We start from the raw sequence: 23,039 nt of genomic DNA, 5'->3' as shown, positions 1-23,039 counted from the left end.
TTCTGGTTCTCTTGCATCCTCCTTTTATCTGTGTGTGGTATAGTTTGAATAGATGCAGATGTTGGGGCTAAATTTATGGACTTGCGATTGCTTTGATGGGATAGAGACAGCATGTTGATGGACAAAATGGATTTCGATGACAAAACATGGAAACTTTTCTGGATTAGACCTTCTCTAGTGGTCCATTTAATTTTTTAAAAATGGAAAAAAAAGTGGTCCTTCCTTTCTTGTTGCAAAATGTCCCAAAGGAATTAAGTTCACTCAGATCTGATTATTCTAGCTTATGTTGCAAGATTTAATCATCAAATCATATGATTAAGACGATATCTTCCAATTAATAAGATACTGAATATCTTAATTGGACTATATTTTGCAATTTGGAATTATAAATTCTAGCCCAGTTTAAAAACAACGTATGTGCCATTAGTTTCCCTATGCACATGAGTGTTTTTCTAGAAGAGCCAGAATTTATAGTTCCAAATTGCAAAATGTAGTCCAACTAATCCATTGACTGGCAAAAATTAGGTTATTAGTAGTCTAATACACTACATTTCCACATATCCCATTATAATTTCATGCAAATTCCAAATTTATAAAGGAAGCCGATAAGAGTAAGTGGACCTAGTTCCACATTGTTTTTCAATCTCGTAGAAAAAATGAGCCCATTCGAATACATCACTTGCTTCCCGCTTAAGACAGAGTGATATATCCTTTTCTTCATGCCAAAGAAATTGAATTTAAGACCCGCATTCCTGCTGCGAAGCTATGGAGGTCTGCGTGTAAAACTAGTAAACATCCCCTCAACAGAGGGTAATGGTTATCTGATACGGGACTTGCAAAAACGTGCACAATGTCACCTTGAAAGTGTGTCAACCGATAGCGGCTTGAAGCCCTGTGTATGGACCCAGCTCTTCTTATGCGAATTATTTTCTTTCTCCTTTCTCTTACCCCTATAATTACAGCGGTGCAGAGTTAGGAAATACGCGTGTCTTGAAGCAGTGCTGCAAAATTTTGACTCCTTCTTGGAGAAATTTAAGTTAAAAGGGAGCATGTGGAAATGAATTGATTAAAAGGAACTATGTCGCACGCAAAACCTATATACATTTTTTTCTTTTTTATTTCACTTATTTTCACGTGCGGTTTCTTTCAGCATAAATACGTCCTTTTTATAAATCCTAAGAAAAAATGTATATATTTGGAACGCGTTCAGCAAAAAGGAACCAACCCACATCAGCAATTGGTAAATTTAACTGATCAATTTAATTTTTTACAAAAGGACGTTTCTGCTTGTTCGCCTTCAAATTTTTTTCAGGAATTTGATCCATACTATGGAGAAAATTCACTAATTTGCACAGCTGATTTCATGTAAAAATTAAATTGGCCGATTAAATTTGGCAGCAGTTGATGTGACTTGGTTCCTTTCTGCTTAACGCGGTCCATTTGCATAATAATCGGAGGAATCTTTCAGGGAGGGCCAAGGAATTTACACAACATTTTAAGATGAAGAGGTCAGCTTCAATGAAAATAGGAATTGGCATTGTTAAAAATGCATGGTGCATGTATTTGGATAATTGAACGTAGACTTTTATGCATGGAGAGTGTTAAAAGTTGTTTTTGCCTCGCGCCGAAAATTTAAGAGACGGCCGTGGTTTTCATAGTTGTTTTAATGAGTTTGTAAAACGTGTTTACTTTTAAAATTGATGCAATACAAACACAGAAACATGTGACGTTAAGATAATTTTTTTTCTGCTAGTTCATTATCTGTAACCATTAAACATAATTCTGTTACGTAAGTAGCTGACCCAACTATTTACTCGAAGACATCTCAACTCGACATGCTGTTTTTACTATGAAAATGCTGCGTGTACTACGTCCACGGTTAAATGAACAAATTCAATGTTGAGTCAGCATTTTTCTAAATGTAAAATCATTCATTTGATACGGTTGCATATTTTTTTTCACAGTATATTGTTAATTCAACATTCAATTTTTTCGTGCACTTTTCGTCGAGAGCCATTCTAGAATCCAGCCAAAACTCAACCAATCGGCAGGCGTACCCAGCAAGCAGGAAAATAGACACGGAATTATGCGGAGTCACGTTGGTTGCGCCGCCGCGCCTTCAAAACGGTCGGACGCAACCCGCGGGCCGCGTGCGCCACTTGTGAATGAAAACGATCCATAAACGCAAACGCGGATGTTTGTAAACAGGGGCCTCGTATTTGTGGGTGCGTACGAATGGAACATCGGCGCCCCCACCCCCCACCCCCACCCCCGCCACCGTGGCGCCGCGGCGACCCCTCCGCGGGCGGGAACGACCGATAACCGCCCCGATAAACTGCCACCGAGTGAAAGTGAAGACTAGCACCCCCTGTTCACAGACGGCTTTTCGTCTCGGTTTATTTCAATACTATCCTGCTAGGGAAGGAGGGGTCCAACTCGAGGAAGTGGTACAGTGCGTAGGGAGGGGGGGGGGATATGACCATCGTTATTCTTCAATATGGGATTCAGATCGTGAGAGCAATGAGGGGTTTTTGACCATAACGCCGCGCCGTATGAACGTTGTCAAATTTCCTTCGCGTATTTTGCATATAAACTAGGAGGAAATAGGGAGGGAGGGATTTTAAAACATGGGTAAACTAGGCCGGATTTCTCTTTAAAAAATCAATTAGTTGTCTATTTTTCGTGGTTTTTCAGCTGAAAATGAGCTGGTAACAGCTAGAAACGTCCTGCATTCTAGTGTTTTTTAATGTTTTAGCCTTGTTAACCCATGTTTTAAAATCTCTCTTTGTTTGTTCGCTCATTTGGGCTAGGTTTTTTTGCGGTTCATCCTAGGAAGCAACCCAACATAATGAGGACGAATCATATGTTTTAGCAATATTTATTTGGGATTATAAAGTATATATAAGATCGAATTTTACAGAGGGGAACCAGCTTGCTTGCAATGTTGTAAAAATTTTCATCTTTATCTTAATCGAGTAAAAAAAAGAAAATACATTCTGGAATAGCAAAAGCTGTTGTTCTCCTAGCAAAAATTTGTGACTTATAAAGGAAAAAATCGTTTATATTTCATCACTGTGCGTATATTTTGCGTTTTGTGAAGCATAGGGGAAGTCTCACTATATTTGAACACTGTATTTCGAACACCGGAACACTTATTCTCTTCTGTTAAATGCGATGAAAATAGCAAACATCATATTCGTCTTGTTAAAGTTTGGCATACTTGCGTTGAGGAAATTTTTTTAAGAAACGCGAGAAATAAAACCTTGAATAGATTGCTGCACGAGTATGTTCCGACCTACTACAAAAATCGAGAGTCAAATAGCAATGCACTAAACCGGCATATCCCGGTTTTGTCGATTTTATATTTTGAGAGAATGCATTTGTAGATTTCTCTCGCCTAACCAAATTTTTTTGAAGTAAATTTTGTAATATTTTTCTTGAAAAGTATATTTCAAAGAAATCAATTTACGAGCTTTTTTAAAATTTCTCGTTTTATCATGGCAATTTTGCAACCTCGAAATGACATTAAAGGCGCTCTTCTATACGTAGCACGGCGAAATAGAAGGGATGCAATCCATGGCAAATTGAAACTGAGGAAAAGAAGTTGGAGGGTTTGTCTGTAGGAATCACGACGAATAAGCCTAATTTAGTAGAAAGGAATTAACCAATGGCGAGGCTTGAATGTCAGTTGTCGCTATTTCCCCATTTAAAGCTATAGTAAATAATCGATTACTTATGTGTTTGTTGCGAGCATCCTTCCATCGATCCTTTTCCATAGGTTTAAAAGGGCAGAAAAATCGATATATCGAAAAAAACACCACGCCACTGTAAGGAATCAACTTTTTTTCCCCCGGGGTTCAAATATCTTTCATCGATACCCTGGGATAGGGACATTTGTAAGCGCGTCCATGTACTTGGTACTTTTTTATAGAACTTGGTACGAACACAAACAACGAATTATGACATTAACAGAACACACAACAAATGATCACATGTTTTCCTTGTTTCAAAAACAGCAAAACTACAATTGAGGGGCTTGGAGGAGAAGGCGCATAAGTGCAGTTTTTGCTATTTCGAGAAATATATGTGTCAGAAGTTTCGGAATTACATGGATTCTCATGGCGGACAGAAAGTTCAAACTAACATTTTGATGCTTAAAAATTGAAATTTGTGAGCGAATTTTTCACAGAACATGCATTAAAACTAGTTTAACTTGAAATATTAGTAATATCACAATTTTTCCATGCACTGCTTTTATGCGCCTTATATCCTCTTTATATAAGCCCTGCAATTTATCTCTTGGTCCATATTTTAGTATTGTAAATTTCCAAATTGTACCCAAATTCTCACTCATGCAATAGACACTTTACATAGGCAGGCTTCAAATTGCTGACAATAAGTTGATAGACAAAGATGACAAAAAGAATATAGACGTATCCTATCCTATTGGTGGCAGCGAGTGGTTGTAATGGACAAAGGAAGTAGATAATAGACTAACAAACGGCAACCCACGAGAGACGTTTTAGATAGTCCATCATTTTCTTACCCTACACTGTTAAAAAAAATTAGCTCAGAGCACGACCTATATAAGGAAGTCGCTCGGAAGTCACTCATCGCTCAGGGCCAATTTCCACGGAGCTGAAAATCTCCGACGTAAGTACGGAAATGCTGAGCTAAAGTAACTCAGGCATAAGGACGGGCTGCGTCGCTGGCGACTGCCCTCCCCTTACCCCTGGCATCCGTCTCATACCCCGATCCGTTCCCCCCTCTCCTCCCCTCCCTCTCCTCCCTCCCTCTCCTCCCCTCCCTCTCCTCCCCTCCCTCTCCTCCCCTCCCTCTCCTCCCCTCCCTCTCCTCCCCTCCTCTCTCCCCTCCTTCTCCTCCCTCCTCTCCTCCCTCCCTCTTCTGCCTTTCCCTTCCACCTGTAACTGCAATGTATGTTCTTTTTTTTTTTGAAAAGATGTGAAGTTGTACTGCAAATCAAATCATGTTTGAGGAACTTTCGGGCCAATATCCCACAAATTCGGAGCCAAAGTGTTTTTTGAGTTGCAAACACGCTACGGAAAATCAATATTTGTCATAGCTGAACAGCTGTCTCCAGTAATTTCGAAAACGCTTTTAGACAAAGAAAAGTTTTGTAGATATTAAGTATTTTGTGAACATAAATTCAGTGTAAGCTTAAAAAACAAATATACACGATAACAGAATTCTAACTTTACTGGACGCCACGCCATACCCGTATAATCAGGCTTTGATGCCCAAAAGTATCATACGAGCTAAAAAGAATAAATGACAATTTCGTAGAATTATACTGCAAAATTTTATTCAATACACCTGAGGTTTTTCGGCATACAGTGCCATCTCCAGACGCATAACGAACCTTCACCAAGGAAACTACAGATACTTGACAAGGAAGTACAACTAAAAGCAAATAATACATTAATGGGAGCAACATGATGGTTTTAAATAGGGAATAATCTAAATAAACTACCATGCACATGCAAATCAACAAGCGATAAGGAATGAAGCGATAAAAGAGAAAGAGATACAATTTTGCAGTATAATGGTACGAAATATGTATTTTTCCTCTTAAACCTAGTTTCATAAAACTGCTGCCCTTACCGGCGTTTTCAAAATTCCTGGAGGTAGGCTATTCTACTAGGACGAATTTTTATTTTCCGTCGTGTTAGGAACTCAGCGAACACTTTGGTATGGGATCCATGGGGTATTATCCTGGAAAGCCTTCAAACAATATTTAATTTGCTGTACACCTTCACGAGTCGCAACTAATCACTGTTCACGCAAAAGCCACTGGCTGGAGACTGACGCCGTCGCAGTCGTGAATTCCAGAATGAGATTGTAACGGTCAATGCGCGTTGATGATGCGCAGAAAATTATAGCTCTGTTTCTTCTTAAGTATCAAAAATCTGAGTGGAAAGTATCTGTCCCGAGCATACAGCTGTCTTTCCTGGAGCTATCCTGCCTGGAGCATCGAGTGACAAAATTTTGCGGTGAGTTAGATAGCTCGCTCTGGCATGGGAAGCTCCTTGTAGCATGCTACAAGGAGCTTCCCATGCCAGAGCGAGCTATCTAACTCACCGCACAATTTTGTCACTCGATGCTCCAGGCAGGATAGCTCCACAATATTTCACTCAGGCCACTCAGGCCAGAATAATTTTTAACAGTGTAATCTATAAGAACTACCCATTTCAACCAATAGGATCGCTCCATACTCTTTATATCGTCTTTGTCTATAGCTTTGTCTATCAATCTCAGCAATCAGCCCGTTAAACCGTGAAAAGGCGTGACGTTTCACCCAATCTGGCAGCCCTGCAAGAGAACCCTTCTTAGATTCTGCTTGGCTTTGACTCCAACTGGTTGCATTTGTTGAGACCGTTCGTTCCTTTTGTCATTCTTGGGACGTAAGGACCTACCTCGATTTCCACTTGAGCCCTGGAAAACATAGGGTCATACAGAGAATAGGGCTCACGGGGAGATTAAGACACGCTCTTACGACAAAGGAGCCACGATTCTCTCGAGGGGCTCGTAAAATGATTAAACGGAAAATGAAAGTTGAATTAATTGTATCAGCTGGTGACCTAGATTTTAAGGTCATTATCCCGGAGGAGGGTAAGAAAATGTATCGTGCTTTGCACTTCGTAAATTTAATGATTTAAAATCCGGATCACCAGCTAAACTTGTACGAATTTATTCACTTCCATTTGTCGTTAAAAATTAATAATTTAGGAGGTCTCCCTCCCCTCCCCCCGGAAAAGAGGGGTAACATCGCGAGACAAGATGAAACGGCATTACTAATTTCTTCTCTACAGCAACGTTTGTACTACGTTATTCTTGCACCCTAGCGGTACTGGCAAGCGATACCATAGATAACACTTTTTATCAGTGTTTGGAAAATTTCAAACAGTTCTCATGGATCTTTATGGCAGAAAGAAATTTCAAACTGACCTTTTGATTTTAAAAGTTGAAATTCAAGACAAGTTGTAGTTCAATTCAGTTGAATTTTTCTATTAGCGTTTTTACAATTTCAAAAAAGAACAAATATCTAATCGTAATGCGGAAAAAGGTTGATTTCAGACACCGATAGTGATCTTTATTTTGCAATATTTACTCTCATCCGTGCACAAATATTGTCAGTGATATTTCTGGCAACAATTTCCGGGAAAATAACCTGCTGCAAGGGTCAAAATTGGAATATTATGTAGCAAAAAGGTGCCAGCGCAATTACAGGGTTTTCGAAATTGTGCAACTTCTTCTTTTCTTTTAAAAGTACTCAATACATGTTCAGTATTAACATTTACACAGTTATTTTCATCTCAAATTAACAATCATATCACCATAAATGATTGCTAGTCTGGGAAATTTTTAGATTAGATAGAAATTTATGAGGATGCAACATTTTTACAACACTGCAATCGCGCTGGCTCCTTTTTGCTAAATGCGATCCAAGTCTACATACGCGCGGGGAAAATGATAAAACAGTATTTTTAGCGTATTTTGCTAACAATACTGAAATCATGTTGGAATATTTCCTTATTCGCAATATTGAAAACGGGTGGAAATACAGCTTGTTAGTAATGTTACCACAGCAATGCTTTCTTGGGCGGAGTAGGGTCTTAAAGTCTACCTTCCATGAATTTTGGTTGCCGCTGTGATTGCATCATTTTTCCCGCTGGAATCCAACAATATCGATTGACGGGAACGTCCTAGTTTTGTTGACATTTACCCGAGTTTTTACGCACTCTCTCACGGTTACTCACGCAGCAAGAAACGCAATTCAGTATACAGGGTCATATAAAATTTGTAGGGCACAGTTCTAACTTTAGAATATATTGGCAAAGAAAGTTGAAGTTTTTATATTGCCTCTCTGCTTAATGGAGCAATTTCTTGGATTCCGAGTCGGAAAAAATTATCTCCAAAGGAAGGGGTGGGGCAGACTCCAATTTATTTTTTTCAATCGCAATCCCTGCATCGTGATGAATTTTTAAGAAGAGCATGATTTTGGATCGGTGATAGATTGTGACCGCTGAATTTTTCCGAATTTTGTGCAATCGATGCGATCATTTTCTCTTGGCCCTTTATTGCGAGGATTATGCTGAAGATCTTTAAAATCACTGAAGAAAGACCATGAGGTTAATCCGTTTCTATACTGAGAGATAACTCGGATTGATGACCAAGTCAATGATAACACCCGAGTTAAACTGTACTGAACAAGACCGTTTTCTATCGATATAACGAGACATTAATTTGTATACAATGCATATGCAGATGGTCTGTAAAAGCTTGCCAAGTGAATGCGTGTTACTGGTAACAAAATGTGATTTTAGTTGAACGTCTAATGTAAACAACGGGTAATCCTCCAGTCATAAATCGTGCAGTGTTTATCGAAGTCATAAACGAGCATTCTCCCGGAAGATAGTAACAAGGTTATAAACGGACCGCGTTAAGCAGATTAGAACCAAGCCACATCAGCTATGGCCAAATTTAACCGGGCAACTCAATTTTTTTACAATAGAACATTTATAATTTGTGCAGATTCCTTCGAAAATTTTGAGGAATTCGCTTCGTAATGCAGAGAATTCACCGAAAATGTAGTTAGGTCTGGAAAAAGTCGATATATCGGAGCAAACGATGCGGTTTCGTTACCGTAATCAGTGAGGCCCTCCTTTGAATTTAGGGATGGCTCTTGGTTCTATCAATTATAAACTCCGCGCATAAATTGAAAAAAAAAAGAAATACATACAAACTAAAAAATCGAATTTATCTCTGTCATAAAAAATAAAAGCCACAAAATTGACAAGTGGAATCGGGAAAACTCTCACAGACTAGCTAGAAGGGTCGAGTGGTGCTCTGAAGTAAACGCTGCCAGATTGTATAAAAACGTCGTCTTAATATCTTCATTATGTGTCGAACTTTATTACGATGTATTGCAAGCGCCGTGGCAATACTGAGGTGGACTGATGTTTACTGATACCACGAGGTGTATCCTTGACAACTAGAGTGGAGGACGGTGGTAGACTGCACAAGAAAGGGAACCCTAACCCACACACCGTTGCGCCGCTCACAGGGACTGAAGAGGAAAGAAAAATGATTGCTGAGCAGTTAGGATATTGTAGCCTATCGGCCAAAGTATCACAAGGGCCATGCGGCGTTTCAAAATTTCCGCCGCCATTTTATTTTTTTACAGAGAAATTGAGATTTTGCATGTGCGAGGAATTTGGGATTTGACTATTCCTATGTAAAAGTTCGCGAGAGACACGATGGTGCTACTGGTTTTCTCTGAAATCAACTCCCAAGCTCAAAAAAAAGCTCTCAAGTTGAGGCCAAAATGGAGGAGATGTCCCACGCTATCCTGAGAGTCCACCTCTACATCAAGACAAATTCTCCATGCAAAGACAGGGAGCAAATACATTAGCAGGGTTGCCGTGTATTCAGTTGTGGAGTCCCAAATAAAGTGGCAGCCCTGTCAATGTATTTGCTCCCTATCTTTGCATGGAGAGTTCGTCTTGATGTAGAGGTGGACTCTCAGGATAGCGTGGGATGATATCCTCTCCATTTTGGCCTTAACTTGGAAGCTTATTTTGAGCTTGGGAGTTGATTTCAAAGAAAACCAGTGGTACCATCGTGTCTCTCGCGAATTTTTACGTAGGAATCTTTAGTTAAATCGAAATTCCTCGCAAATGCAACATCTCTATTGTTGGTTAAATCTGTTTGAAATTTTTGGACAGCTTTTTTGAACGATTTCTCTGTAAAAAAATAAAATGGCAGCGGAAATTTTGAAACGTTGCATGGTGCTTGTGATACTTTGGCTCAAAAGTGGCGATGTTATAACCAAGAACCCAGAGAGACGTGTTGGATTGATCCACAAAAGAGCTGAAACCAGAAAACTTGATCGATTTTTTATAATAGTTCTTCTCTTTCAAACTGAGTTTTTCCTTATTTCCGCTAGTTTAGTCTTGCTTCCTCTTTTTGTCCTTTGATTTGCATTATTTCGTCTGTTAATTTACATAATTTATTCGTCCTCTTGTTTTCATTCCTTCCCCTTTTCCCTTCTTCAATAGTGGCTCATTTGGTTGACATGTGGTCTACACATTTTTGTAAATTAATTACCATGATTTCAAAGTTTTGTTCTTACTCACGCCTTGTTAGAACTACTCTTAACACGAACCAGCTCTTTAAAGAATAATTTCAGATCCTATGGATATTTTGTACAGGGATTTTAAGTCAATCCATCATCTGTAAGGGGCGATACCACTATATTAACACGAGGGAGCGCGTTTGGTATAACTCCTCAAATGAAGGCGAAACGTGTATGCGTAAAACCACCACGCCAAATGAACAACCAAACGGGGTTGATATCAAAAGTGTTTTATCATCAAATTTTTGCGTTGAACTGAAACACAAGAAATTGCCTAAACTAATTCAGTAATTAAATCAAAATTTCCTGCTTCCCGAAATCGTCTCAGTCCTAACAACTTCCTTCTTACTAAAAACCAATAGTAATTCAAGTTGAATCTTTCGGTTTCGGAATTTACGATTAAAGAAAATGTTCACTTTTTAATCTTCAAATTTTCATGCCGATGGTGTCAGTTAATGTTCTCGAGGAGGAAAGGAAGGTATGATACACACTGAAAAAAAAGAATCTTAAATCTGCCTCCAAAAAGTATTTTCTCTTAAATCAAGAATTTTGCTGTTTAATATAGAAACTACCTTTTCACTTAACTCAAGCATTATTTTACTTGTATCAAGAAAAATTCAGCTTAAATCAAGATAAAACAAATTCTCGGCGGCATATTCAAGAATTATAATGCTTGGGTCAAACACCTTTTTTTTCAGTGAATGTTTCTTAGCATGCAAAATCTCGTATGTATTCCTTCTCATAAAAAAACTTAAAGCACGTTGAATTAGGTTTCCCGCTCTCATAGACGGACTTTTTCGAATTGAATGAGATTAAATTCATTAAGCGAAACGTTAGTTTCTTTTGAGACGCAGTGTTCAAAACTCACAGGTGCCTACGCGCCAAATGCCCCTTAGAAATCGACCATGGCGCCTAAAAAATGAAGGCTCTGCGCCAATGTGGCCCCTGAAAATTGCCTCTCCCGCCAAAAAAAATCCTAATTTAGCTTTTTGGTGAATTTTTAAAATTTCCTCCAAGTTACAGTTAATAGTTCTGTGACTTAAACATCTTGCGTCTAACTTTTCACTAAATGCGCCATGATATATAAAGGCAAAAAGTCAATCTGGCCCCTAAAAAATCGAGCTTGATGCGCCACATGGCTCCTAAAACTCAAAGGCGAGTTTCGAACACTGTTTGAGAGGTTTTTTTTTTAGAATACGAAAAAATAAATAATTATCTCAGTGGTTATTAAAATAAAAAACCCCGCTTTGCGTTGTCAAAGTACTGAAATTCTTATTGGTATCAGCCCACTGAGCGTGTTATGCGACGCATGCCTTCCACCGACTAGACCCTTCGCCCGTCTGGCACGCGCTAGGCAACTTCCTTTACCTCTGATCGCGAGGTTGCCGCTATCGCCATAGATCATCGTCTGATGGCAAGCCAATCCGTCATTATTCTGAAACCTGTTGAGGTCAGGAACAAAAACAAAACATTTGTTCAAAACTTCAGTGTATATGCGGAGAAAAGAAGAATCGCTGTTCTGTTGTGCACTGAAAAAAAGTAGCTTGGATCAAGCATGATGATTCTTGAATTTGCCGCCAAGAATTTTTTTTTCTTGCTGTAAGCTGCGACTTTTTCTTGATACAAGAAAAATAATGCTTGGGTTAAGCAAAAAAGTAGCTTATATTAACCAGAAAAATTCTCGATTTATGAAGAAATACTTCTTGGCGGCTTTAAGACTCTTTTTTTCCAGTGTGGTAATTACATTTGTGGCCGTAGTTACAATGCGATTTTCTGGTATCAGTTACTTCTTTCTTAACTTACAAAAATTCTAACCGATTTTTTTGTGTTTTTTTTGTCTTTAACTCTGAATAGAGGTTTACAAGATTTCCCTCGTTGAGAATGTGCTGTCGATGAAATCGCATCAAAAATTCAGACAAAAATTTTTTTCGGATAATTACGACTTCTTTCCATTATACACCGATACAATACACAACGAGGGTACCGGATTAAAACCTTTACTGATGATAAGTGATCTGTGCGTAACTTTATTGCCTTGGGTAATATGAGGGCAAAAGCAGTAAAGACCATTAGCGGTACTCTCAATTGAACACAATCTAAGACAAAATGCTTTTGCACATCATTCATTTTTTTGCTAGAACACAGCAGCGTCGCTGAGTCTAATAACTGCCACAAGTCACGAAACTCTCCGTACAGATTCGTGACGTGAGCTAGCTCATTTTGCGATTATTTCATAAGAATAAGTCGAATGGATTCCAAAATATTGGACTCCGAACTCGCCCTTGATATGCTTGTATCATGTTTCAGAATCGTGTTTCAATGGTTAAATTTTAAAGAATAGCAAACATTTTTCCGGATTTCAATTTTTTACATCGCATATTACTGCTGGAGATATCTCTTCCCAACGAGCATGATGATTGATTTTACCCATCGGAGAACGAAGGATATCGTAATTTCTTCTATCTTGGCTATAAAGGCGATAAGCATCATTAGGGGCAACCAGAGCTTACGTCGTCGACGGTTCCACTTCAAATATCGTTTAGATTGATTCTTTAGGCTCATACGCAGAGGCTATCGTCCTTTTTTGCCCAGAAGCGCAAAATCGGCCGAGACGTAATCTGTCGTATCTGTCGTGCTTTTGACGTAATCGGTGTGATGTATCGCACGCCAGTTTATCTAGAGTATCTAAATACGGGCGAGTATTGCCATCTCTGATTGCTCTCTGATTGGTTCATCAGTTTTAGGCTATTATGGAGCTCCAAAGTTGACCCAATGTAAACAAACCCAACCTAAACACGTATCATCGGCTGAGAAATGAATGATAATCACACTTAAAGGTTAAGTTTGACCCAAACGCAATTCAGAAGTTGAATATAAACAAATTTCCCATCACATCCAAAATCACGTCTAGTACTTTGTGGAAATTTGTCGCCATCATCTTTGTGTACATTGGGCCAAACTGCGGCGAAGGGGCTGGGGTTTGTTTACATTGGATCAACTTTGGGGCTCCATGATAGCCGACCAATCAGAGAGCGGCACACTGTTTTTGTAGTAAAAGAGTTGAGATGACAATACTCTCCTGTATACGTGGTTAACCACGTCAGAAACATTTATGAATCACCTTAAGTAGACCGATCCTACTGGAACAGCCTTTTAGGGTGCAAATCGGTACAAACTTGCAGATGCTCCACTCTTGGATCCATAGTGGCGTGGCGTGCTTTGCGATCTATCGATATCTCCCCATTTGAAGCTGTGGTAAGAAATCGATTATTAAGGTGTTCGCTGCGAACACCCTGTTTATCGATACTTTTCCATAGGTTTAAATGGCCCATCAATCGATACATCGCAAAGCACGCCACGCCACACTGAAAAAAAAATCTCGGTGTATTTACTAAGAAAAGGGTAAAATTACCAAGAATTCAGGGTTCTATTTGATCCCAGTTTTTTCTTGGTAAAATTACCATTTATGGAATTGGTAATTTTACAGAGAAATCACGGTAAAATTATTGAACTTTCTCGGTAATTTTACTGGACCTTGGTAAAAACGCCAATATTTTTTATCGAGTATGGTAGAATTACCGAGATAAAATGGCAAAGTTACCGGGAATTGATTACCAGTAAAAGTGGTATTCTTACCTGAAAAAACAGTAAAAATACCGGATTTTAGGTAAGCTTACTAGTCTGTCTTGGTAAAATTACCAATAATTGGTAAAAAAGTGAGATGGTAAAGGTACCAACGGACCTTGATAAAAACGCCGAGAATTTTTTTTCAGTGCACTGCATCCAAGACGACGATGAATCTCTCTCTTCCGAACGTAAAAACAGCCAGCAATTAAATTTGATTAATTTGGCTGATGGGGTTTCAGAAGCCAGGCACAATTAGACCCGGCTCAGAGTATTAGTTACATGCCCACATCTTTGGCTGCGTAATGAACGGTAGCGCCCAGTTGCAAGTTTCGTATCCATACATGGTTGGCAAATTGTTAGAAATGCATTTTTATTTCCTACGCCCAGTTAACTGCGTTAATTTTATCGACCGATGTAGCTACCCTTCGCCTCATATCTGACCATTGTTGCACGATTGGCTATTTAACTGTGAAAGTGGATTAATTGTAAGTCATTTCTCTAACTTTGCCAATTAATCGCTGAAAATATTAGTTTTAAAAAAATAAAAGAATAAATAATATTACCGATCTGATGTTACCAGGTAGTTAAGTGCCAGCAGTTATTGTTACCCTTTAACTAAACTGTTATAGTTTAACTAAATCTCATTTTCATCAATAAAAATTATACATTTTAAATAATAATTTAAATAATAAGTAAAATTTTTAGATTTTAAAATATTTTACTACGAATCATTTTTATTAGACCGGACAGATGACAACGTTGCCAGTGTACAAATGAATATTAATGAATTAAACAGAACAGAGTATCCAATGTATTCGATTCAAACGATAATAAAATTTTCTATAAAAAGATAAAACAGCTCCATATTTCGACAAATCCGTACTCTCCTCATATTGGTACTTTAAGTATACGCTACCCGTCTGCAGACGTAAGACATTTCGAACAGAAGAGGAGGGGGGTGTCTTGGGGGTCCAGGGGGCTCCTCCCGAAAATTTTCGAAAATCTAAAGCATATAATCTGCAGTTATTCAATTATAAGCGTCCTCCCTTCTTCTTTCCTCCGTTTCTTCCCTAGTTCCTCCTCCTTTCTTTTGGGCAAACAGGAAGAGGGGGGCGGCACGCCCCCACGCCCCAATGGATCCCCTTATTTCCTCCGAATCGAAAAGCGTCTTCTGATCTCGTCGTTCTTTAGAACCGAGATTTTGTACCCCGATGGTGCTAACCAAAGTCCTGGGGACCAATTGTTGAAATTGGTAGACAAAGCAACAGACCAATAAGACAGACGGGATATGGAGGGATCCTGTTGTTGGAAGCGGGGGTTACAATGGAGAGAAGACGTAGGTAATAGACTAACTAACGACATTCCACGAGAGTTCCTAAAAGTAGTCCATCATTTCCCCACCTACACGGAGAAAAAAACCTCGTGCGTGGGACCCGAAGTTTAGGTCATATGGATCTCTGAAGTTTTCGGATTGAGCATCTGAACACTTTAGGTCTAGCTGTCGAGGTTCGGATCACACATCTGAAACTTCAGTTCCTACATTTGAAGTACTTCAGATGCGAGAACCAAAGTTTTTCGGATGTGAGAACCGAAGTTTTTCGGATGTGGAAACCGAAGTACTTCAGATGTAAGAACTGAAGTTTCATATGTGTGATTCAAACCTCAGCAGCTGGACCTAAAGTGTTCAGATGCTCAATCCGAAAACTTCAGAGATCTGTATGACCTAAACTTCGGGTCCCACGCACAAAGTTTTTTTCTCCGTGTAGTCTACAGGAACCACACATATCAACCAATAGGATCGATCCATACTCCCAATGTTTTGTTTGTCTATTGCTTTGTCTAACGCTTTGTCTATCAATTCCAACAATCCGCCCGCTGGTATTTATCCATCAGTCTTTCCTTCCGTACAAGACAATAAAGTGCACATCAAGACGGTCCAATCTGACAACGACTCGTGCGCTTTTAATTCATGCGTGGGTCTCGCGTGCGGAGGCATCGAATTACGTTTGGGGTGCCCTACCCCCCCCCTCCCCCCGTCCCTCGCCGCGGCCCCTTCATCGCGTAAGGTGCACTTCCCCTCGGTGACCCGCAGGTGAGGCAGGGGTTCCGCCCTTGGAGAAATGAAGGGTAACGGAGCGTGGGTGCTGGAGTCGGTGTCGCGTCCGAGTATATTGACTTTGAGCCGTGCCCTCCAGAGTGTGTGCTCTGTCTTAACGTCCTCGCGTTAGTCGCGTTTCTCCGGACGGGTGCCGATGTTCAAGGCCGATTCCCGATTTTGACACTGTTTCGTGACCTTCCGGTCAAGTTCGCACTAGTTTCGCGAGTTCCTTTGCATTGAGGTTAAGGGAGGGTGATTATTTGGGGCTTTTTCAATGCCTCGCTTCGAAAAATGCTCAGCTGGGATTCTTTTTAGATTTTTTCAAAAGACAAGGAAAGGATGAAATTTTTAAAATTGATAGACAAAACTTTCGACTATGCGATAGACAAGCACAAGGTAGGATGGATTCATCCTGTTGGTTGGAATTGGTGGTTCTTGTTGACTAAGGCATAAAAATTCCGCCTCACTGTAATTCATTGAGAGAAAAAAACACTAAGAAGTGGCCCGAACTGTATGTAACAAGGCGGAGGAATGGTGCTGGGTCCACACCGTTTTGCGGGAAAATCAAAGCCAAGAGCTCCAAAAGTTATATTTAGAGTCAAAAATAAATGTTTTTAAATGTTATTAATTGTTGTTAGTGTTACAATTACCCGGAACTAGTGCCGAATTTTGGAACTTTAGAGCTTTCCCTGAATTTTTCCCGGAACCTTTGAAATTCCCGAAATGTTGCGGATCTTTTGCATTTTCCGGAACTTTTGACGGACATGGAATGAGAAGCGTAGATTGTTCTTGAGTAGTTGTTTTTTTTTTTGGGGGGGGGGAGGAGGGGGCATCTGCACCTTTTTCTAATATTCTTTTTTTTTTACTTTTTTACTTTTTCATTTTTGAATTTCGTCACTTAATTCTTCCCTATATACGAGTGGGATGCCCTATCTAGAGTAATTTTACCTATAGGGAGCAGGGCAACTTTTGAATGTTCATACGACGTTCTTCCTAAGCGCTGCAGCATAAGCCTGCTTGGCCAGATAACTTTTCCGCGCGGGGGCCTGGCCCCCAAAAAACACGATTCCTGACTCTAACCCCATCCATGAGGGGGGGGGAGGTGGCTGAGGGATATGGAATATCCCCAATACGAGGAGAAGGGATGGTGCGGGGAGCCTACGAAGGATGCTTTTGAAAAATTAACTGCATTTTGATGCTACCTTCTTGACTACCAATACGGAACTTCATCGAACTTTTGTCCGTCTGAGGCTTCAGACGGACAAAAGTTCGATGAAGTTTGCTTATGATGAGACCCCCCTACACATTCAGTCAAAACCCCTACAGCGGCCCCAAGTTCGAACTAACACCCTCTAATCATGGATCAAGGGCTCAAATCCATCGAACCTTACGTATTAAACGGGAACAATTACTCCGAGAGCTCACGCAAGTTGCTCCGAGAGAAATTAGCGCGATTAGAAGCCAGCGTTAAACTGCAAAAATAGAAGGCAAACTGTACGGAATAAAGTTCGTAATATCAAAATCTTCTGGGTGAAATTTAATGTTTTACAATGTGCAATGGCAGCACTGGGCGAATGTTATGTAATTATTCGAACAATAAGGAAGGGTAACGTGAAACATTTTCTCCTTATGTGTTTGTTGAGTTGTGACGTCATTGTTGCAACATTGCGTAGACAAACTAGTGGTTTGCACGCAAACGATTTCGCGTGTCTTTATAAATATATAGGGGTGATTTCACTTCTCAAATCAATGAAAGGAATTGTACTCTCCGTGTAAAGCACTTAAGAAAGATTGATGACAAATGTCGTAGCTTCTTTTTTGTACGGAAAGTACCTATCGGATACTACAAGACTAGAAAAATCTTTATCTCGCTTTAATTATCATGTATGTCTCGTTTGTTTTTTCAATATGTACAGATGTAATGACGTAAGTTCGGTTTATTTCGATAATTGTATTACACTCAATGCATTATCTTAGACTCAAAAATAGGTTTGGTCAAATTATGGACAAATCGGTAGATTTTTTTTCTTTTATCAAATTCTCATGAGTCGGAGTGATTTTGACAAGGAGTTAGTCATTTTAATATAATCACAAAATCTGGCATGTATTTTCTTTGTTTCCTGCACGACTAACGTGTAAAAATAACAAGAATGACAAGAATTTTAGTACATTCTATCATTGACGAAAATTAAAACTATTTTCATGCACAAAGTGGTTTATAGTGGTTGCAATAATTGATGTATTTTTTCATTTTGATCCTTCCTTTGTGTGAAAAGCATGGGTGGTTTTTTCAGACAAGATTCGGATATTGATACTCGACGATAGAAAGTTTGCTTGTACGCGCTGTGAATGCGTGCCCGATCTCTGGGCGATTTTCAAAATTCCCACCAAAAAAGTTGAGTTTGGAAGCCATATAGGCAAAAGGGACGAATGATATGCTCTTCTTCCACCCAAAATCGACAAAACTCTCAGTTGCGTTTGCACTATTTCGGTCTTTGTGGGAGGTTCGAAATGAAAAGCTGATTCCATCATGCTCAATTAGTATTGATCCGATCTCCTTTAGCAACATACCAGGAGCAGCGGCGTGGCGTGCTTTGAGATATATCGATTGATTTATGATTTAAACCTGTAGAAAAGATCAATAGAGAGGGTGTTTGAAATGAACACCTTAATAATCCATTCTTTGTCATAGCTTCAAATGGGGAAATGTCGATAATCGATCGTTCACGTCTCGCCACTGACCAGGAGGTGAGCAGACCAACAAAAATAAAATATGACCGAGTCTGCATTTTTTTCAAGCTTCCCACCAAAACTAAAACGGCGCGAACATAAGTGTGGGTTTCGTCGAATTTGATTGGTCTGTTGTAGAAAAAAGTATACTTTCGTTTCATTTATCTTGGTTCGAAGGTGCCTTTCTGTCTGGTTGCAAGTGTTGCTGCACCAACCAATCATCATGCTTTCCGTGGAGGTACTGTTGCACATCACCAAAACTATTGAAAAAATGTTAGCGAAATGCAATGCTTCTCTCCACGTGGGAAAAATTGTTCGAAGGACACTTGTTAACTATAAAAACCAACAATCAGCTTAGTTTGTAGAAAAACCCATACAATTTTTTTTTAATGACCTTCCGTAATTTCTAAAGCGACGTCTTTTAATGTTATCAATTTAAAAGTGTAATTTTCCTTCAATTTAGCAACTCTGCGCCTCCGCTTTCCTCACCCTTTTTCCCATCGAGAGACTTAGAAGCCCCACAACGTACATGAATGCACTAATCTAAAAGTATTTTTATTCGACGTCAGAATCGTCTTTTGACTTGAGTCTATTACACCGCTCTTTCTGCATGCATGATCAGATATTTCAAATACCTATATCAAGTATGAAGTAACCGAATTGAATTTAGATTCAAGTTCCCTACACAAAGAAAAATTGTTATTTTAACTGCGTGCAGTGTTATCATATGATTAGGTACTTAAAAAGTTTCCTTGGCAGCCTTCCTCTACCTTATAAAAAACAGACTATGGTATAGTTTTACTGTACCGTTAGTTAATTTTCCAACTAGCCAATACTAATCTTGAGTCACTTGTAACTTATTGGACATTTTTAAATGTCGAAATGAGGATTTAGCATTTAGCCACTCGGCCTGTGAATATTTGTGTGTATTATTTGCACTGTTGTTTACGAGTAATTTAGCCATGGTTATAACGGGTGAAATTGTTTGTTTGATTTCAGGGGACGGTGGCATCATTGATCAAATTTGGCTATTTGATCGTGATAGTCACAATGATACTCATCATCTGGGGGTCGATAGCCAGCGCCTCAAGCGGAAGCGCACTATACGGTCATCGGTAAGTCCACTAAATATATCGTGTAAGATGCAGTATACAGGGTGTTCCACGGTTAAACGGCCAGACTGCAGAGGCCGAAACAACCTCAAGCCCCCTCTTTAAATTGAAATTTGGATTTTTATTAGATATTTTATGAATTCAGGGTATAAACGTACAGGGGAGTACAAATTTTCATGAGATTTGGTTTACAACCGTTGCCAATATTCAGAAAAAACCATTTACTCTCCGAAATTTTGAGGGGCCGTAGCTCCGACTGGGGGGCAGTTTTGAGGAATACTTTAGTCAACAGAAAAGTCTTATTTTTCCTGCAGTCTGGCCGTTTAACCCTGGATCACCCTGTATAGTAGAAAAGTAAGATATCTCAGCCGACGTTAATGTGGGCCAGCAAAATACTGATTGACGTTAAAACTGTCAAACCACGTATCTCGGTTTGTGACGTTTCAAGCAGCTATCTTAACTCTCCGGAGCTCAAATTGCATATCCGATGAAATGAAGGAGTTTTGAATCTGGAGACGTGCAACCTAGTGATTTTACTTAAAACACCAGACCGTTGCGCCGTTAATGTAAGCGAGATCCCCTCGAGCAACTATTTTAACTCTCCGGAGCTGAAATTGCATATCCGATGAATTGAAGGAACTTTGAATCCAGATAAGCGCAACCTAGTGATTTGATTTTACTTAAGACACCAGACAGTAGCGCCGTTAATGTAAGTGAGATTCCCTCGAGCAACTATTTTAAGTCTCCGGAGATTAAATTGCATATCCGATGAAATGGAGGAGTTTTGAATCTGGAGACGCGCAACCTAGTGATTTTATTCAAGACACCACGCCATGGTGTCGTTGATCTCTCATTACACCTCATTTTTATGGAATACTATATTCTGTGGCAATTCGTTATAGCTGCCGTGATTTTTCTTCCCTTTGCAAAGAAAATCCTACGAAGACTTTAAGGAATGATATTGGTTTTTTCATCCATAAAAAATAAAGTAGAAGCGGAGTTTTTAGAATGCCGCTGGCAAGATACGCCGTTTAAAGACCAGACAGCGGAAGATTTAAAATTCTACAAGACAAGTTTCCCGAATCCAGCACTAAATTACAAATGAATTTAATCAAGTAAACTCAAAAAATAGATATGATCCAAAATTTGCAAATTTGCAGACGTACTGTCAAACTTTATTTTTAAAACGGGGAACTCCTCAATTATTAAAAAATTTCGTAATTTTTCTCTTCCGTGCGACGCGAATCTGAAAAAATTTCAAGGAATGATGTTGATTTGCTTTCCTTTACTAGAAAATTAGAGGCTGAGATTTTCAAACATCGCAAACGAGATACGTGGTTTAGGAGTTTGACTGCCGATATATTTTTTAGAGATCCTGCGTAGTAATTCCACTGCCGTGCTAAAGAAGAACGACGTATGAAGATTTGAGAGTTGCCAAATTTCCTTTGATAAAATGTTCTTTTTTGAGGAAAGTTATGAATATTTCCCCTTGAAATTTTCAGGACTTTTCGTCGGCATTGCGAGAAAAATTAACTGAAAAAATGGAAGAAAAATATTCATAAGTTCACCAGGGAATTCGTGTTTTATTAAAAGAAATTTGGCAACACCTGCAGGTTCACACGGCGTTTTCCCTTACGACGGCAGAATGAGTCGGTTGCGGTAGCACAGAATCGTGCTTTGGTGGTTTAAAATTATTATATAGATTAGCAAAAAATGATAAAATCCGTCCAAACGCCAAGTTAGAGGCTACGTCATGGTTCAAATGTAAACAAACCCATAATCTTGCTTTTGAATCGCGCCCTTTGCGCCATGGTGGTAAAATGCGTTCAAATGTTTCTTAGAAATTCTTCGTGTTCAAGGAGACCTTCATTAGTTATGACCAGTCAATGACTAAATTTTAATAAATTAACACAATTAACTCATGAAGCATTCGCACATGAGGTTATGTTAGTTTGTTTGGTTTGAACTAAGAGTTCCATATTATAACGAATGACGTAGTCACTAAATCAGTCTATTAGAGACTATACTGCCGTACTTGGGGAGAACGTCGTATGAGCCTCTAGACCTTTCAATATTTCCCTCAATTAAAGACGAATTTCATGGGTTGATTCTGATTATTTTTCTTCAACATTTTTAGACAATTAACTCATGGAGCATTCGTACATGAGGTTATGTTACTTTGTTTTGGTTTGAACCAAGAGTTCAATATTATATTGAGTAACATAGTCTCTAAATCAGTCTATTTGACGTAAAAATTTGGGATTTGGACGGATATGATTATTTTTTGCGTATCTATAAGCTTCAACCACTAAAACACGATTCTGTGACTAGTGCAACTGACCCATTGTAATTTAGTTACAGTTTTCAATTTTGTTACATGGATCTTCCTCTCTGAGAGAATCCCCGGATTTCTTCTTCCTTAGGTATGGAGCTCTGGAGGCACACAAGGACGACCCGCCTTGTGTTTTCAACCCGCTATGCACGTGTTCAAAAGCTGTGCCCGATCTAGGTATAGTCCGGTGTCGAAATGTACCCCTGCCGAGGATACCACCACCGCTCAACAGTTCGAAAGTTTTCATGCTTATTTTAGAGAACAACGGGCTTGAATATTTCGAGCCTCATTTCCTAGAAGGAACAGGTATGCCAAGAAATGACTTTGTTTTCCATTATGCCAAGAAATCACTATAATATACAATTTTAATCCCTATTTTAAACAGACTCTAAGAATTGATCACTTCCCAAGTAGCACAGTGCAACACAAATATTGAAATTAAATTGCAATTTGATTTCAACACTATTGTAATATTTTTTTCGATTAAATTGCAATCTTTTTACATCGTTCAGTCGATTTATGCCGATTTTAAACAATCCAAAAAATGAGCTCCATGTTTTAGGAAGATAGGCAATATGCAATGCAATGAAAAATTGCAACTTATTTCAATTTTATTGCAATAAGTTTAAATAAATGAGGCCCCTCCAAATAGGAGCTAGGCAACACACACAACACTCAGTTGCTACTTGGGTTTCGAGAATCACAGTATCATTGGGTTTTAATGATGTTACCTCACCGACCAGGAAAATTTTTTAAGATCTGTTCAAACGCTAGATTTCTTTGTTCCATATTAATGGAGATATCGTGCCTTTTGAAAAAAGTCGCATTGATATTATTATTATTTTTATTTTTGTAAACAATTTTTAGGTACAATCCAATGTAAAGATATAATACAGTAGAGATGATCAGCCTTAAAAACTTCGGACTTAGAGGACAAGGCGTATAAGTGCAGTTTTTGAAAAAAATGAGATATTAATAATTTTA

The 23,039-nt window shown here is 39.0% G+C and overlaps 1 protein-coding gene across 6 annotated transcripts in view; it reads left to right on the top strand.

Annotated features, from left to right (window-relative positions):
* chp (leucine rich repeat containing G protein-coupled receptor chaoptin) overlaps positions 1–23,039 on the top strand; it is a 75,479-nt gene that overhangs the window by 22,587 nt on the left and 29,853 nt on the right. For all 6 annotated transcript variants that reach the window (XM_072303939.1, XM_072303936.1, XM_072303937.1 and 3 more), the window contains 2 exons: positions 19,611–19,726; positions 22,147–22,361. In XM_072303939.1, the coding sequence (XP_072160040.1) occupies positions 19,611–19,726; positions 22,147–22,361 (331 nt within the window). The remainder of the gene's footprint in view (positions 1–19,610; positions 19,727–22,146; positions 22,362–23,039) is intronic.

This window comes from Bemisia tabaci, chromosome 9 (assembly GCF_918797505.1).
Source record: "Bemisia tabaci chromosome 9, PGI_BMITA_v3".
Lineage (NCBI taxonomy): Eukaryota > Metazoa > Arthropoda > Insecta > Hemiptera > Aleyrodidae > Bemisia > Bemisia tabaci.
Note: the sequence above shows the minus strand (reverse complement) of the source record. Positions and strands in the feature narration are given on the sequence as shown.